Source organism: Danio rerio, chromosome 21 (assembly GCF_052040795.2).
Source record: "Danio rerio strain M-AB ecotype USA chromosome 21, GRCz13ab, whole genome shotgun sequence".
In the NCBI taxonomy this organism is placed as follows: Eukaryota; Metazoa; Chordata; class Actinopteri; order Cypriniformes; family Danionidae; genus Danio; species Danio rerio.
Window position 1 is genome coordinate 10,467,977 of NC_141041.1, and position 17,024 is coordinate 10,485,000.

General features: G+C 35.5%; 3 protein-coding genes across 3 annotated transcripts in view; all 3 read right to left on the minus strand.

The window, feature by feature from the left end:
- Positions 1–4,156: 4,156 nt before the first annotated feature.
- On the minus strand, positions 4,157–8,938 carry LOC147831836 (hydroxycarboxylic acid receptor 2-like). Its single transcript, XM_087300773.1, has 2 exons — positions 7,238–8,938; positions 4,157–5,966 (listed from the first exon to the last, which is right to left on the minus strand). The coding sequence occupies exon 2, from the start codon at positions 5,039–5,041 to the stop codon at positions 4,226–4,228; it is 816 nt and encodes a 271-aa protein (XP_087156899.1). The 5' UTR covers positions 5,042–5,966; positions 7,238–8,938; the 3' UTR covers positions 4,157–4,225.
- LOC147831837 (uncharacterized) lies at positions 8,811–15,443 on the minus strand. The gene has a single exon (XM_087300771.1). The coding sequence runs from the start codon at positions 14,359–14,361 to the stop codon at positions 13,543–13,545; it is 819 nt and encodes a 272-aa protein (XP_087156897.1). The 5' UTR covers positions 14,362–15,443; the 3' UTR covers positions 8,811–13,542.
- Positions 15,444–15,544: 101 nt separating this feature from the next.
- The window catches only part of LOC141379880 (P2Y purinoceptor 8-like), a 5,548-nt gene continuing 4,068 nt past the window's right edge, over positions 15,545–17,024 (minus strand). The window contains exon 3 of the mRNA XM_087300729.1: positions 15,545–17,024. This exon is cut by the window's right edge and continues 441 nt beyond it. Within this exon, the coding sequence (XP_087156855.1) occupies positions 16,634–17,024 (391 nt within the window). The 3' untranslated portion in view covers positions 15,545–16,633.

Here is a 17,024-nt window from a genome sequence, read left to right on the forward strand (position 1 = left end):
TAAATGTTAATAAATACATTAACTAACAACATAAACTAACAAGTAATTAAGGTAGCCAATATTCACACATGAACTTTTGTGACTCATGTTGTTGTTAAAGTTAGTTCATAATTAGCACACGCCATCATTAGTTCATAATAAAGTAATGTTTAGTTTGCATATTAATACATTATTATCAGGGCCGGAGTGAGACTTCTTTTCAGCCCTGGAGTTTCAAGCCACAGACCGGCCCACCTCAGTTCACGACTGACTATATTAAAATAAGGTAATTTCCAATTCAGTTTCTAATTACACTATCACATCTTTTTTTTTGAGAAAACAGCTGCTTTAGAACTTCAAATGTTCAACAACCCTAACAGTATTATATGTCTTAACAATAAAAATGAAAAAAAAAAAACCCATTCAGACGAGGATTAAACCCGAGTCGGTGGCGACCTAATCTAACGTGCTAACCACTGGACCACAACAGTTGTATATTGAGAGGTGACTCATCTGAGTTATATCATCATTAACCTGCAGGCTGGTTATATATAAACAGAGATCAGAGCTGTGGTAAAATAATGAATAAGAAGACTGTGGTCAAATAAATACATTAATTTAAAAAGTGTGACTGCTGAGAGCAACAGATTCTGGAGCTAGGGACACCGGCCCTCGCGGCCAAAAAACGGACCGGCCCACTGGGAATTCTCCCGGTCCTCTCGATTAGCCAATTCGGGCCTGATCATTATTCATGTACTGTTATTGAAAAAGTGTTACCATGTTCCTTTATAATACATTTCGAATGCATTAGCAAGCTTGTTTACAATCTAATGTTTGATTTGCATTACTCAAATGATTGCCACAAATGGACATGGAATTTATAGCAGATTTTTTTCAAGTCTAATATTTTTTATTTATTTAAAACGAATACTAAACTTGTAGTACAGAATAAGCAAAGTTTTACAATAAATATACATGTTTTATTTGTTGAATAATCCATTCAACATAACCATTTAATTCGAGTATGACCACAGAAACATTGTTTTATAGCATACTAAGGCATCATATAACGTAAATGAATCAATTTTAAACAATGTAATTACCTCCTGAAGAAGGAATGTCCAGTCTCTCTACATTCTCTGCTGGTGATTTGTGGACTGCCTTTGCAGCTGTCACATAAATAGCTTTATATGTGTATGACTGAATCTGCGGTACGTCACATAACATATGCAAATGTAAAGAAATAAATAAGTTTGGTTGACTTGAACTTGAGTATTGAGACTGCAAATGAAAACATCTGCTGCCATTTTTTTCTAGCATTTCCCTCAGATTTTGTCAAACATTAATAGGTCTTCTTTAAATTAGGTTTCAAATGGAGTATTTACTGTACAATCAATTGGTCAAGCATTACTCAAATACTCTGTTCAAACAATTATGGAACAAAGTAAAATGTGAAAAACAACAGATTGTTTAAAAATGTAAAAATACAGACTATTAGGCTACTCTCATTACAAGAGGAAAGGCTATATGCAAATGTTAACAATAAATACTAATATTAATTTATATGTGTTATATATGCAAATGTTTACAAATAAATAAATTAGGTTATAAGTACATATATTCAAGAGTTCACACTTAGCTGATGATTGATTATAAAGCGTGTTTGGCACGCTGTCCCGGGAAAGAGCGCTAAGCTCATAAGATCCTCCAATGCAATCTCGCGGGAATTCGTAACTTTTTGATTTAGTGGCTAATTCATATGAAATTCGTACAATCTAATTTGTAAAATTTAGTACGATTTGCCCATCACCCAATAACGGATAGGTTTAGGGGCGGGATTGGGTGCCACACCTCCTTTTAAAAATCTTACATTTTCGTACAACCCAACTCGTACGAACTAGCCACTAAACTGTCAAAACGTAAAATACTAACGTTTCCTCATGAGATCAGGCTAGATCCTCGAGCCCGAAGCTCCCTCTCATTTGCAGGGTGAGAGGGGAGTTTGAGCTCAGGTAGATCTCGAGAACTCCCCTGCTGTTTGAAGCTGGTGTGCAATTAGGGGTTGTTATAAAGACATAAATACTTACTAGGAGCATGTCTATAGAGTCGATTTGGATTAGTCAATTAATTTAAGTTGTATGTTTTTGGATGGTGGGAGAAAACCGGGGGAAACCCACGCAAGTACAAGGAGAACGTGAACTCCGCACAGAAACATCTATTGGCCTGGTAAGGACTAGAACCGATGGTGTTCTTGCTGTGGTGCAACAGTGCTAACCACTGGGCTGTTGTGCCGCCCATCTAGAAACGGAGAAGGATGGGAGGAAGGGGGGATTCTTCAAAACGAAGATGACTATGGTACGGAACTTAGGAATTGTCTGATTGGTGAATCATAAATTAAATAATGCGGAACTAGCTGTGAGTAATCATAAGCATGTGATATCCTCTCGAAATTAGTTTATAAATAAACTTTACTAAGTGTACATAAGTAGAACAATTAAAAGAAACGTTTTGGGTTGATTTGGAGGTGACCGGTATTGAAAAGTGTCGGCCCTATGTAATTTGTGGGGGCCTGAAACATTTACCTGCCTTGCCTGTTGACAAGCAGAACCTCTGCTGACAGAAAAATGCCAAATCTACATACTGAATCTCCCTCAGATGTGAACCAGATGAGCCTAACAGATGCTCAGACGGCCTGACACTTCTTAAACAGCTGACCCTGGATTTGGTGTGTCACGACCTTTAAATGGACTGTAAAATCATGTTTGAAAGCCTCTACCAAACGTAAACTGTAAAGTTTTATGAATTTTAAAGATGAATAGTTGGTAAGGAACTGTCTATAACATTTGCACACAGAGTTTAAACAATGGTGCATTTAAATTATGGTGAAACACATGCAACTCTAGAGGGCGCTTAACCTGTCAAGCATAACTAGTCACAATTAGCTGCTTGAACAAATGAGAAACCTTTTTTCTTAGGAGACACCTACAAAACATCAACTGTTAATAATAAAAACACTTTTTATTGACGTTGAAACATATTTTATTAGACGTTCATGTTTTTAGCATGCAACCAATAGAGGGCAAATAATTACACAGACCCACAGTGAGTATACAACTTTCGGTCCCACTTTATATTAAGTGTCCTTAACTACTATGTACTTACATCAAAAATTAATTACAATGTACTTACTGTGTTTATAATGTATTTGAGAACACTTGTGGTGCTTTTGAGTTAGGATAGAGGTTGGGTTATGAACAGGTTTTGTGGCATGGGTAGGTTTAAGGGTGGGTTGAGGTGTAAGGCATGGTCAACAGTGTATTTACAAATGTAATTACAAAAGTTAATTACAGATGTAATTACATGCATGTATTTAAACAAGCATAAGTACACAGTAAATACATGTATTTACACAATAAGTACATTGTAACAAACTATTAAATCCTGTGTAAGTACATATTAGTTAAGGCCACTTAATATAAAGTGGGACCCAACTTTCATTAAAAGATTTACAATTGCCAATATAAGTGAAACTATGACAAATGTTATCAGGGCTTCTGTATTTTCTTCTGTATTTTTTATTGAAAAGTATAAGATAAAGTATGAATAGATTATTGATAAAAAATTATTATTATTATTATTACTGAAAGAGAAACTCATTCATTCATTTGGCATAGTCCCTTATTTATCAGAGGTTGCCACAGCAGAATAAACTGCTAACTATTCTAGCATATGTTTTACACAGCAGATGCCCTTCTAGCCGCAACCCAGTACTGGCGAACACCCATACACTCTCACATTCACACACAATCATACACTAAGCCAATTCAGTTCATTCAATTCACCTATAGTGCATGTGTTTGGACTGTGGAGGAAACCCTTGCAAATATGAGAAGAACATGCGAACTCCACACAGAAATGCCAAATGGCTTCAGCCGAGACTCGAACCAGTGACCTTCTTGCTGTGAGGCGACAGTGCTAACCACTGAGCCACCATGCAGCCCGATAGAAAAACTTTGTAATAATAGTAATAATAAAAATAACCATATACAATGTGTGGCTTTTGGACCGTTCTCATCCACAAGACAAAACAACTGGATGGAAAAGAAGAGGAGGAACTGAACTGAGATGAATCATGCATGTGAATTAATAGCATACTTCATTATTAAGCAGAACAAACAGGCTCCAATAGTTATTATCCATACCACAGCCAAGGCGAACGCTCTGTTTTATACATTTTATATTGATTTTAGGAGGAACACATGCAGGAGAGTTTTCCAACTCGATGCAGAAACAGGAAAGGTTGAACAAAACCTGCTAAAACATAACAAATCACGGAAGGCACCCAAAATACCACATTAAACCGGCCTGTTAGAAAGGTATACATTCCAAAGATAGTGCTTGGCAGATACATTAAAGCCATGCTTACAGTAGTTATCAGAATGATATGAAATGCTCTTCTCGTTATGTTGTTTTCCTCTTTCTTTCTCATTCTCTCTCTTGGTCCTGACTGCTTTAGAGCTTTGAGAACAGCTACAAGACAAAACAACTGGATGGGCATATAGAGCAGAAACTGCACCGAGAAGAACCATGAATGCACAGCAATGTTAGATAAAAACAATATGGTCAGGAAGCCCAAACAGGAGCCAAGAGTGATTATCCAGGCCACAGCACAGCAGATCACTTTATATCTGAGAGGTTTGTACTTCAGAAAGGTTACAGGATGAACCACTGCCAGGTAACGCTCAACACAGATCAGACACTGAAACAGAGGACGGCCGGTGATGGAAATTCCCTGTAAAAACACAGCTAATGGAAAGAGACTTGGAACACAAATATATAATACAAAGAAAACAAAATCCACACTGGTACCAATCTCACAAAAAGAGTGATTGAGGTTGAAGAATTCTGCTGTAAAGTCATTTCTTGTGATGATGAGCCATATAACATATGAGTGTGTTGGAAGACCAAACAAGATATTAAAGCCAAACAAAGGAATTTGGGGATTGTTCTCTAGCCAGTATGTTGTGAGGTTGGTTGAAGCTGTTGTTGTGGTGGAGTTCATTTCTTCCTCCGTTCAGACTGGAAGAAAGGAATATAATATAGCATAATTAACAGAATTTTCCACCAGTTCTACATTCATTTAGTGTATTTAGCTTAACCTCAATATTTTGGATTAGACATTCTTTATTTTGGCATATAATGGTCCAGAAATAAAAATGTTGTGCCTGTTGTTGAGGAAAAATAAATTCAACATAGGCTCATTCTGAAAACCTAGCTCTATATACAGTACATTTCTGCAGATCACGAATTATGTCGTCTGAAGTACATATGGCTGCATTTAGTTTTTAAAATGAACAATACAAAGTGGTTTGACTGTTTTCGCACTCACCAGCTGACCACCATATGGACGGCTTTCTGGCTGTTACCAGTTTGTCCCGTTAGCTCGCCATATCCGTATGTGAACTTAAGACGCAGAGAGTAGTAGACCATCACGATGGGGTTTTTACGTCCAGTGGTGTGTCCAGAAAGTGGGTAAAACAAGGACAAAAATAAAACAAACAAGTAAATAACAGGGTGGGAATGTGGTAATAATAATCCTTCCTGGTAACACTTTATAATAACTACACACTATAAATCATTTATTAAGCATTAGCAAATAGTGAACTCATTATCTGTTAAGCATTAACTCTACATTAATAAGTGTTAGTAAGCAGTTTATAACTACAGCTACAAATGCTCTATTCTTGACTTATAAGCACCTATTTAATGTGCTTAATAATTGTAATTTCATACTCTGTTAATGATTTATTTTTCATTACTAAATTAAGTATCAAATTATTTACAAACCGTTTGTATTTAAGAGTAGTTGAGGGTTTTCAGGACCATTCAGAATGAGTTAGTAAATGATTAATAAACTATTGAAATCAACGTTTACATGTCTTATTATTCAGGCATATACTAATACTTAACTAATATGTTAGTAAATGCTTTATTAACTCAACTTCATGCAGTTTTGTGACCTAATCTAAAGTGAGGACTATTCATGCTTTATAAATGCCTTATAAATAACTATTGAAGGCTCAGTATCAAATGAACGATAATCTGTGCAATCTTTCTAAAAAGTAAAATTACTGTAAAGTTTAAACATTGCAAAATAACAGGAGTGTCAAAATATGACATCCAACTGGATAAAACAACAACAATATAATAATTTAACATTATAATAAGATGTAATGTTTAAACTCTACAGTGATTCTATTTTAGATAAGGTTGCAAAGATTTATTTTTCATTTAAAGTACAGATTTATTTGTGTATCTTTAAATGAAGTGAAATGAATAATGTCTTTTTTTTCCTGTTTAGAATTTAACTGAGCCTTTATTTGTCATTTATAAGGGATTTATAAAGCATGAATAGTCCTCACTTTAGATTAGGTCTCAAAACTGCATGAATTGAGTTAATAAAGCATTTATTAACATATATAGTAACCATTAATATATGCCTGAATAATAAGACATATAAATGTTGATTTCATTAGTTTAATATTCATTTACTAACTCATTCTGAATGATCCTAAAAACCCTCAACTACTCTTAAATACAAACAGTTTGTAAATAATTCAACGCTTAATTTAGTAATGAAAAATAAATCTTTTACTAAGTATGAAAATACAATCATTAAACACATTATATGGGTGCTTATAAGTCAAGAATGGAGCATTTGTAGCTGCGGTTATAAACTGCTTACTGACACTTATTAATGTAGAGTTGATGCTTAACAGATAATGAATTCACTATTTGCTAATGCTTAATAAATGATTCCTTACATTTATATAGCACTTTTCTGTGCACTGAAAGCGCTTTACACAGAGGGGAATCTCCTCATCCACCACCAGTGCACAGCGTCTCATCCGAAAGACAGCACTCACTGAGCAGTATAGAGTCTCCATCACTATACTGGGGCATTAGGACCCACACAGACCACAGGTTGTGCGACCCCTGCTGGCCTCACTAACACCACTTCCGGCAGCAACCTAGCTTTCCCATGTGGTCTCCTATCCATGTACTGACCAGGCGCAGCCCTACTTAGCTTCAGTGGGCTATCATGTGAGAGCTGCAGAGAGCTAGCTGCTGGCTAGCCTTATTTGCAATATTATTACCTTTAATCCACAGCCTAGTCAAACAGTTATCTGCATGTGTGAATGTAGTCTGATTGTAGTCATGTCACCTTAGATGGCAAATGTGCGAGGGCTGCTGACACACTTACTAGTATTTATCAACAAACTGCATGGCCTGACCTCCCGTCCAATCGTGTGCCCTCATGATTTCGTCATTAAAGTTGCATGTCCATCAAAGCCTTTTTCCCTGAATTGAGTGTTTGATTTCTGTTGTCGTCAATGGTAGCACTGTGTTGTTTAAGTGCATACAAGTTGAAAACCACAGTGTCTATCACTATCATTTTTGAGTTAGCCGTCAAATCACAGTGGAGAAGGGGCAGCACTATACCATGCAACTGTCACCACCACAACAACAAATTGTATCAGTAACCAACAAAAAAAAAAAGGAAAAAAATATATATATAATAAATCACAGCTGAGTGTTTTTTTGTAACAGGGCTCGCATGTCTGCAACACATAAAAATTGGTGGAGAGGAGACAGATTGATGAAGACAAATATGATATGGGAATGGACAGAGCCCAGAGAGCAAATTTGACCAGGAAGTTGTGGTTAAACCCCTACTGTTTTTTGAAGAACATCCTGGAATTTTTAATGACTGCCAGCTAAAATCTGAAATTCTGAAAACGTGGTAAAAATCAAGCGAGGGCTTTTCTTTTTCTGGATTGCTTTTTAAAACTGTCGGTTGGGTTAAGGGAAGTGGGTAAGCGGGTCAATTTGTGTTTTTGAAAACACTATTGGTCAGGCTTAGGGAAGGAGGAGGGTGGGTCAGTTAGTCGATCAGTCAGTGATTCAGTCAGTTAGTTGACAGCAGCCTCTGGGGGGTTTATGCGAGAAGAGCAGGCATGAAAAGCACCCGCGAGAAAAAATTGAGATCTCATCAAGCATACACAGTTGCTTCTGGTTCATTTGCGAAAACAAAAACTGCAAAAATTAGCTCCAGGGACGTATTTGGTGCTCTCCGAAAATGTATACAGTGGTACATTTTCAGAATGAGCCTGAGTTGAAAAAAATTGAGCCAGTTTTTTTACGTTTACCTTTAATCATTGAATGTCAAAGTTGGGAAAAAAAAGCAGTTTTGTTATAAATTATCAGATCTACTTTATATTATATTTTGAATGCATTTGTGAGCTTGTTTACAGTAGACTGATTGATTTGCATGAAATTGCCTTAAATAACTGAATTATGCAACATAATGTACATTTAACAAGTAGAATAATAGTCTATTTTTTATAAACGAAACAGCATATTAGACATATATTACAGATAATCAACAGAACAAAGATTAACTATGAATATACTATTTATTTGTTGACAAGTAATCAACTTAACGTAACCATTTAACATGTGTATGATCACAGAAATATTGTTTTAAGGCATCATATAAAGTAAATGAAACAATTATAAAAGTCGATGTATTTACCAGATGAAGAGTGCATGTCCAGTCTCTATACAGTCTCTGCTGGTGTTTTTCAGACTGACTTGGCAGCTGTCACAAGAATAGCTTTATAAGTGTACAACTGCATTTGCAGAACATCACGTAACATATGCAAATTTATAGATAAACAAGGTTGACTTAAATGAACTGGCGTATTTGGAGTGCAAATGAAAACATTTTCAATTTGCTGCAATTAATTTATGTCAGTTTTTTTCATCATGTCCCACTGATTTAGTTAAACATTAATTCAAATGCATTAGTATTTACTGTGCAAGCGACCATTTACAGTTGGCCTTGCTTCACTCAAATAATATGTTCAAAACATTAAGAAATGTAAAGTAAAATCTGGAGAAAAAAAAAAGATATTTAAAAATACAGACTATTGGGCTTCTCTTGTTACAGGAGGAAATGTATAGGGTATATATATTTTTCTTTTACAGTAAATATGAATATTTATGCCTCATATGCAAATGTATAAAAATAAATAAATGAGGTTCAGTTAAAAAAGAGTTTTTAAAGGGGTGGTCCACTATGATATCATATTTTAAACTGTAGTTGATGTGTAATGTAGCTGTGTAAACAAAAAAAGCATCTCTTAATGTAAGACGCTCAAAGTTCAATGCACAGGGAGACATTGGCTTTTACAGAGTTAGCTTAGCAAAGCCTACAGTGAACGAATATGGGGACTACAAAAAATACAACAGGGCTATTGAGATCACAAATGCTTCCAGTTACGCGTATTCACCATGCACATACACCCTGCGCAGCGAAGGGGCGTGACCAAGAGGCGCTGTAATGTTACACCAGAGAAAGCCAAAATGCCGTCCATATGCTAATATTTCTACAGAGCGTGGTCTGTTTCTGTATTTGGGCTTTCAAAGGACATGACACAAAGAGAGAATTGCTTACAGTTTAATTTTAATTGTGTTTCAGAGATTTATAAAAATATATATATATAGCTAGCATTTGACAAACGACAGCTTCCAGAATCTCTCTCAGTTCAGTGTTGGATTCGGTTAAAACTCCTCCAACAGATGCAGCTGTGGATTGTGAGCTACAACCTGAAAGTATTTTTATTTGTTAGAATTAATCAATTACATGCAGTTTCTAACATTAACGGTATGTTGTAACTGGAAATGCTGTTTGGCACTGCTAACAATTTAGCTACCAATTCATATTTATCAGTCAAACTGCTATAAACAGCCACAATCTTCAGCACCATATCAAAGTAAAATATATGAACAAATAACATGATTTTTTACAAGTGAAGCATGAGCACACGTTGCTTTGCATCTTATAAACACAACCAAGCCTTAAAAATACAGTGTGGACCACCCCTATAAAACAGATTGATTAGATGAACGACGTTTGTCTAAAGTTCTGTTTTCTTTGATGACTGCTAATGGCTGGTTTGCCTCACATCAAGAAATTCGCTGGTTTGAGTCTAGGCTAGGCCAGTTGCATGTTCTCGTGTTGGTGTTGATTTCCTCCGGGTGCTCCGGTTTTCGACACAGTTCAAAAAACAAAGAAATGTATAAAAAAATAAATAAACAAGGTTAACTTTATTAAAAAGACTGATAGACTATTTGAAAGGTGTTCATCATTATTATAACTTCTGCTACTACTATTTTCAATAATGTTGGGGAGAGGAACAATTGCCATTGATTTGTAGTCTTGTAATGCACCATATTTTGCTTCACCTAAACAAAACCTAATTGGCTTAGGCCTGTGCCAATTCTATCTTTCACATCACGTTTGTCAGAATAATGTCTTCTAAGGTGAAATAAAAAAAGAATCACGCAGCTTCTCCAACTGGAGCAAATTCCATTTTTACTTTTGATATTTGGCGCCAGTTAATCAGGAAGTGACAATTTTGTTCTCTTTGACTCAATGGATGGAAACACTGCTTTATTCACAGGTCTTACAGTATGTGCAATATTCCAGTTTTGTGCATAAATTTTATTCACATCTTTGGATGGAAACATAGCTACTGTATTTCTATGATGGATGAGAATGGTTACTAATTTCCGACCTTCTTCAAAATGTCATCTTTTGTGTAGAACAGAAAAAAGAAACTCAATGCTTTATATGCACTTGATAGTGAGTAAATTTCCATTTTTGTTTAACTATACCTTTAAGGCCGGGTGTGTTTAAACTCTGTCCTGGAGCAGGGTTATATGCAGGAATCCTAAAGGTAATTTCAGTACCTTTTGAAAAAAAATTTAAAGACCTTCTCAGAATATTTTAAGACCTCATCGCCACTTCAAGCCTTAATCAGTATCAAACGTCTAACTTTATAAACAGTAGTTAATAAACAGTTGTAGTTAAATAAATCAATTTGGCACAACCATGCAACAGAACTCAGATAAGCTCGGAAAAAACAAAGCTTGAAAAAATAAATTACGCGGATATTTTCAGCAACGGGCTTCAGCCACTGTTAAAACTTGTCTTTTTCCAACCAGGAGTATGCAAACTTACATTTTGCCATTTTGCCATCTGTTTCACTCTATGGTTTCACTACATGTAAAGAGCGTCACATTACCTTCCCGCGTATGTCGAAAATTACATGAAATTACCCAGGCTGAGGAGCTTGGCCGAATGCGTGGATCAAGCACGCCGTTGTGTAATATTAGGAGGAAAATAAATATAATTATGCATTTTTTGTATAGTCAAACACTTTGGACAAGGCTTGAACAAAATTTAGGACCTGATAAAAAATGTGATTAAGGCTTTTTAATACCTTTTAAGGGCCTTAATTTTCTCATAATTGATTTATCAGCTTTTAATACTTTTTAAGACCATGCGACACCCTGTGAAGGGCCGGTGTCCTGTAGATTTTAGCTCCAATTTGCCTCAACACATCTACAAGGATGTTTCTAGAAGGCATAGTAAGAGCTTGGAAAGCTAGCCCAGGTGTGTCTGATTGGGATTAGAACTAAACTTTGCAAGACAACGGCCTTCCAGGACCGAGTTTGGAAACTTCTTCTTTAAAGTGCACCTATTTTATCCCTGAGTCAAGACTTCAGATAAATCTTTTGTGTCTCCAGAATGTGTCTGTAAAGTTTCAGATGAAAACACCCATCAGATTATTTATTATACCTTTCAAAATATAAAATTTAAAAAATGCTAGTTCTCCCCGTCCACTTTTCGCACCTGCCTGTCAGAGTGTGACTCAGGCCCCGTTAATACTAATGCGTTATATTTTGAAAATGCGTAAGTTTTGCTACGGTTACACCATCTTTCCACACTACGCCAGAGTTTTTGAGTGCCAAAAACAGAGCGTTTTGAAAAAGCTGGAGAGGCTGTTTTCATTCTGAAACGCGGCTGCTCCGTCTCAGTGTGAATAATGAAAAACGCAGACATCTGAAAACGGAGGCGGGGCTGCTGAGATTCGCTACCTGATTGGGCCTTTTGTGTATGACTAAAATAATTACATTATATGACTAAAAATAAATTACTTTAATGCTGGAAGACAGACCAGCCTTCACTGTAAACAACAACACAGACACAGAAATGGGAGCTTGTTTGCACTATTGTCTGTTTTAGGCACCATTGTGAATGTATTCATTTGTTACGTTAAGTAACAACTCGACCTCGTTGTCTGTCAACAAAAATACCTCTCTTGCTTTCTTTGCCATCACGTTCATTGTTCAACCGGCGTTTGTTGACTAACAATAACTAAATGCCAAGCGAGACACACGCTTCCTGTTTATACTAGAACGCGCATGCCCAGAGTGCGCGAATGGTCACGTTATATACGTTTTTGGTGGCATAGTGTGGACGGAGACATGTTCAGAAACGCTAGGTGAAACGCTAGTGTGGACGCGGATCGTTTTTGATCTAAAACGCTGCTTTAAAACTAAAACACACTAGTTTAAATGGGGCCTCAATCTCCGCCTTGGCTGCATCAGATAAACAGCACAGTGACAGACATGAAGGAAGCAGATCTCTTGTAACAATTGTGAGAAATACAACAGTAAGAAGTTACCCAATGATTATTTGATGTATTTGTTGTGGAGTTGCAACAATGAGTCGCGTGTTTTGCAATGTTTTTTCATGGCGAATGTGACAGGATACATGTTAATATCCACTGCTGTTTGGATATCCATTATGTTAAATGTACAAAATAAACCTTGTTTATCATCCACAAACCGGGATTGAACCGTCTTCTTTTATAATTGTACTGACACTATGTAGCTGTGGTGATAAAGACGGTAAAATTGCTGTAATTCATTACAAACATGCGCTGTTTTAAAAATGTTTTAAACATGACTTTTGATCACATCTGATGATGGTTGATGACCACAGAAAGCTGAACAGATCTTTTAATCCCAGTTGCTTTGCACATGTCCTGTCATGTTGATATGATTATATGATTTACTACAGTATTATTACATGGCTGTCAATCAAATCGGAGGGCGGGGACACCGCAATCCTATATCACGTTGCGGTGGGCCTTAAAATTGGAGGATTTTGCTTTATTTTAACATGAGGAAATTAAAAAAGAGACTTATTGTCTTTATATTCCCCCAATATGACTGCGGACACAGTATACTTACAAACAGTTCTGTACAAACAGCTTCAAAAAGATAATTTTCATCATAGGTGCCCTTTAAAGCATTGGTTTTACTCACTTTTTTAAGAAAAGTCAACTAATTGTTTTCTAAGCAACAGGTTCACAGATATTTTTAAGCAATACCAACTAACTACACACATCACTTTTTACAGTGCAGGTGCAACTCATTGAATGCCTGCTATGCAAATTTAGAGACCAGGCATATGGAAAGAACGAAAAAGAAAATGACATAATTGCAAAAATGATTTATTGGATAAAACTAAATCAATCAAAACAAACATTTGTTAACAAAAGTCATTTTTATTTAATCTCTGACAGCAAGTCTGCTGTCATAATACAATCCAAATCTAAATTCAGGTTTAGCAATGTATAAAATTTACTGCAAATAGAAGCAGGAGAGTTTTCCAGCACGGTGCAGATAAAGAAGAAACTGACTGAAACTAGCCAGCAGATAACAAACCAAAGCAGTGAACCAAAGTGCAGGAGAATTCTGCTGCATTAGAATGTTTAAGAGTGCTATTACAGTAAATGGGACGTAAACAATGATCATATTGGCTGTAGATATTAGAATGAGAAAAAATGCTCTTCTCTTCGTGTGGTTTTCCTCATTCTCTCTGTTTCTCTCTCCTGGTCCTGACTGCTTCAGAGCTCTGAGAACAGCCACAAGACAAAACAACTGGATGGAGAGAAAGAGGAGGAACTGCAGCGAGAAGAACCACGCATGTACGTAAACAGTAGAAAACATTAATATGAGCAAGCAGCATAAACAAGAGACAAGAACAATCATCCAGGCCGCAGCGCAGCAGATCACTCTATATCTGGGAGGTTTGTACTTCAGAAAAGTTACAGGATGAACCACTGCCAGGTAGCGCTCAACACAGATCAGACACTGAAACAAAGGACGACCGGTGATGGTAAGACCTTGTAAAAACTGTGACAATATACTGAGACGTAAAGACAAACACGAAAGTGTAAAGATCAAACTATCCATATAGGTACCGATCTCGCAAACAGAGAAACTGAGGTTGAAGAATTCTGAGGCAACTTCATTTTTTGTGAAGATGAGCCATAAAACATAGGAGTGTGCAGGAAGAGCAAACAACAAATTCATGCAGACCATAGAAATTTCCAGAGTGCCTACTAATATCCAAGTAGTAGTGTTGGAATTGAAAGCTCCTGATGTGCTGCAGTTCATTTCTTCTTAAAGCATAAGAAGCTCTCAAAATGTAAATATTTCTAAAAAGAAAAGAGAATCTTAAAACACAAGACATTATTTCATCAAGATAATAGCCATTTTACTTTTACAAGTGCCTTGAATCATTTTACAATTACTTATGACTAATTTAAATAAGGTTAAAATAGAGAATTACCTTATTAAATGACTATGCAGTCTCTTCAGATGTGTAGAAACGTCTGTGCTGTGCTTTGTTGACTTCAGGTTTTCAGAAAGATAAATATATATATGTACACGCATGGCTTTTTGTCATACACGTTACATAAAACATCAGATATGCAAATATTTTAAACAAAACAAGTCTAGTTAGAGTCTAATTTAATTTCAGAAATCAAATTAAAACTTTAAATCAAATCTACTTTGAGAAAAAAAGGTACATTTGTAAAATTCAGATTACATTATATTGTTTTTAGTTGTTGGGTTTTAAAGACACCAAGGGTTTTAATTTTTCATTAAGCCAATGACAATAAACTGAATTTAAAAGTGCTTAACTTTGTTTAATCTGTGAGTTGTTGTTCTTTTAAATACAGTTGCAATCAGAATTATTAGACTCCCTTTGAATTTATTTTTCTTTTTTTTAAATATTTCTCAAATTATGCTTAACAGAGCAAGGAAATGTTCACAGTTTGTCTGATAATATTTTTTCTTCTGGAGAAAGTCTTATTTGTTTTATTTCGGCTAGAATAAAAGCAGTTTTTAAATTTTTTTTAAATAAACATTTTAAGTTCAAAATTATTAGCCCCTTTAAGCAATATTTTTTTCGATAGTTTACCGAACAAACCATAGTTTTACAATGACTTGCCCAATTATCCTAACCTGCTGTATAGAAGTCCTATGCTGTATAAAAGTGTCTTGAAAAATATGTAGTAAAATATTATTTATTATCATCATGACAAACTTAAAATAAATCAGTTATTGCAGATGAGTTATTAAAACTATTATGTTTAAAAATGTGTGAAAAAAATCTTCTCCCCGTTAAACAGAAATTAGGGAAAAAATAAACAGGGAGGCTAATAATTCAAGGGGTTTACTGATTCTGACTTCAACTGTGGGTATTTAAAAGGATCCTGAACGTACATATCAATAACTGTGTATAGAAATAAAAATGATTGTGTTATTTACATCTTATAAATGGAGTCAAAATGAAATAGCCTGTATTTATTTAACATTACAAAAGGGATTTTATATAGTTTAAATAGCCTTTTATTCATTCATTTACTTTTCGACTTAAACCCCTTATTAATCAGGGGTCACCACAGCAGAATGAACCACCAACTATTACAGCATATGTTTTACGCAGCCGATGCTCTTCTAGCCACAATACATCACTGAGAAACATCCAGCCACTTGTCTGTCAATATGCAAAATAGTTACATTTCCTCGTAAAATCAGGCTGGCGCCAACAGAATATACAAATAAAATCATATGAATTTGTATGAATTAGTACGAATTACAATACCTAAAATAGTTACATTTCCAGTGATATTGAGCTGGCGACAACAGAATATACAAATAAAGTACGATGAATTTGTACGAATTAGCAACTTGTCTAACAATATCTAAAATAGTTACATTTCCTAGTGAAATCGAGCTGGCGACAACAGAATATACAAATGAAATAAGATGAATTAGCCAGATGTCTGACAATACGTAAAATAGTTACTTTTCCTTGAAATCAGGCTGACGACAACAGAATATGCTAATAAAATCAGTTGAATTTGTATGAATAAGCCACTTCTGACAATACGTTAAAAAAATAGTTACATTTCCTCGTGAAATCCGGCTGATGACAACAGAATAAGCAAATAAAATGGTATGAATTTGTACGAATTAGTACGAATTACAATACCTAAAATAGTTACTTTTTCTTGTGAAATCAGGCTGACGACAACAGAATATGCTAATAAAATCAGATTAATTTGTACGAATTAGATGTCTTACAATACGTAAAATATTACAACATTTCCTCGTGAAATCGGGCTGTCGACAACAGAATATACAAATAAAACCGGATGAATCTGTATGAATTAGCCACATTTCTGACAATACGTAAAATAGTTACATTTCCTTGTGAAATCAGGCTGACAACAACAGAATATACAAATAAAACCGGATGAGTTTGTACGAATTAGCCACATGTCTGTCACTAGGTAAAATAGTTAGGTTTCCTTATGAAATCAGGCTGACAACAACAGAATATGCTTTCCATGTACAAACATCACAATAGTAGACTTCACGAAGAACATTTCAGTTTTTTAGTGCGGTGCAGATACAGAATAGGCTGAACAAAACCAGCTAGCACATAACAAAATAAGCCTGGAAACCACTTTGCAGGATCATACTCTTGCATTAGCATAGTATAGAGAGCAATGACAGCATAAGGGACATGTATGACAGCAACATTCACAGTAATTATCAGAATAAGATAAAACGCTCTTCTCCTCATGTGGTTTTCCTCTTTCTTTTTCTCTCCTGGTCCTGACTGCTTCAGAGCTCTGAGAACAGCCACAAGACAAAACAACTGGATGGAGAGGAAGAGGAGGAACTGGGTTGAGAAGAGCAAAGTATATGCCGTCAAGTTGAGAGGGCTTAAAATAAATCTACAAAAACAACAGCCTCCAAGA

Bases quoted from the DNA above. Each gene is read 5' to 3' on its own strand.
- LOC147831837 (XM_087300771.1), bottom strand. From the start codon at position 14,361: ATGAACTGCAGCACATCAGGAGCTTTCAATTCCAACACTACTACTTGG.
- LOC147831836 (XM_087300773.1), bottom strand. From the start codon at position 5,041: ATGAACTCCACCACAACAACAGCTTCAACCAACCTCACAACATACTGG.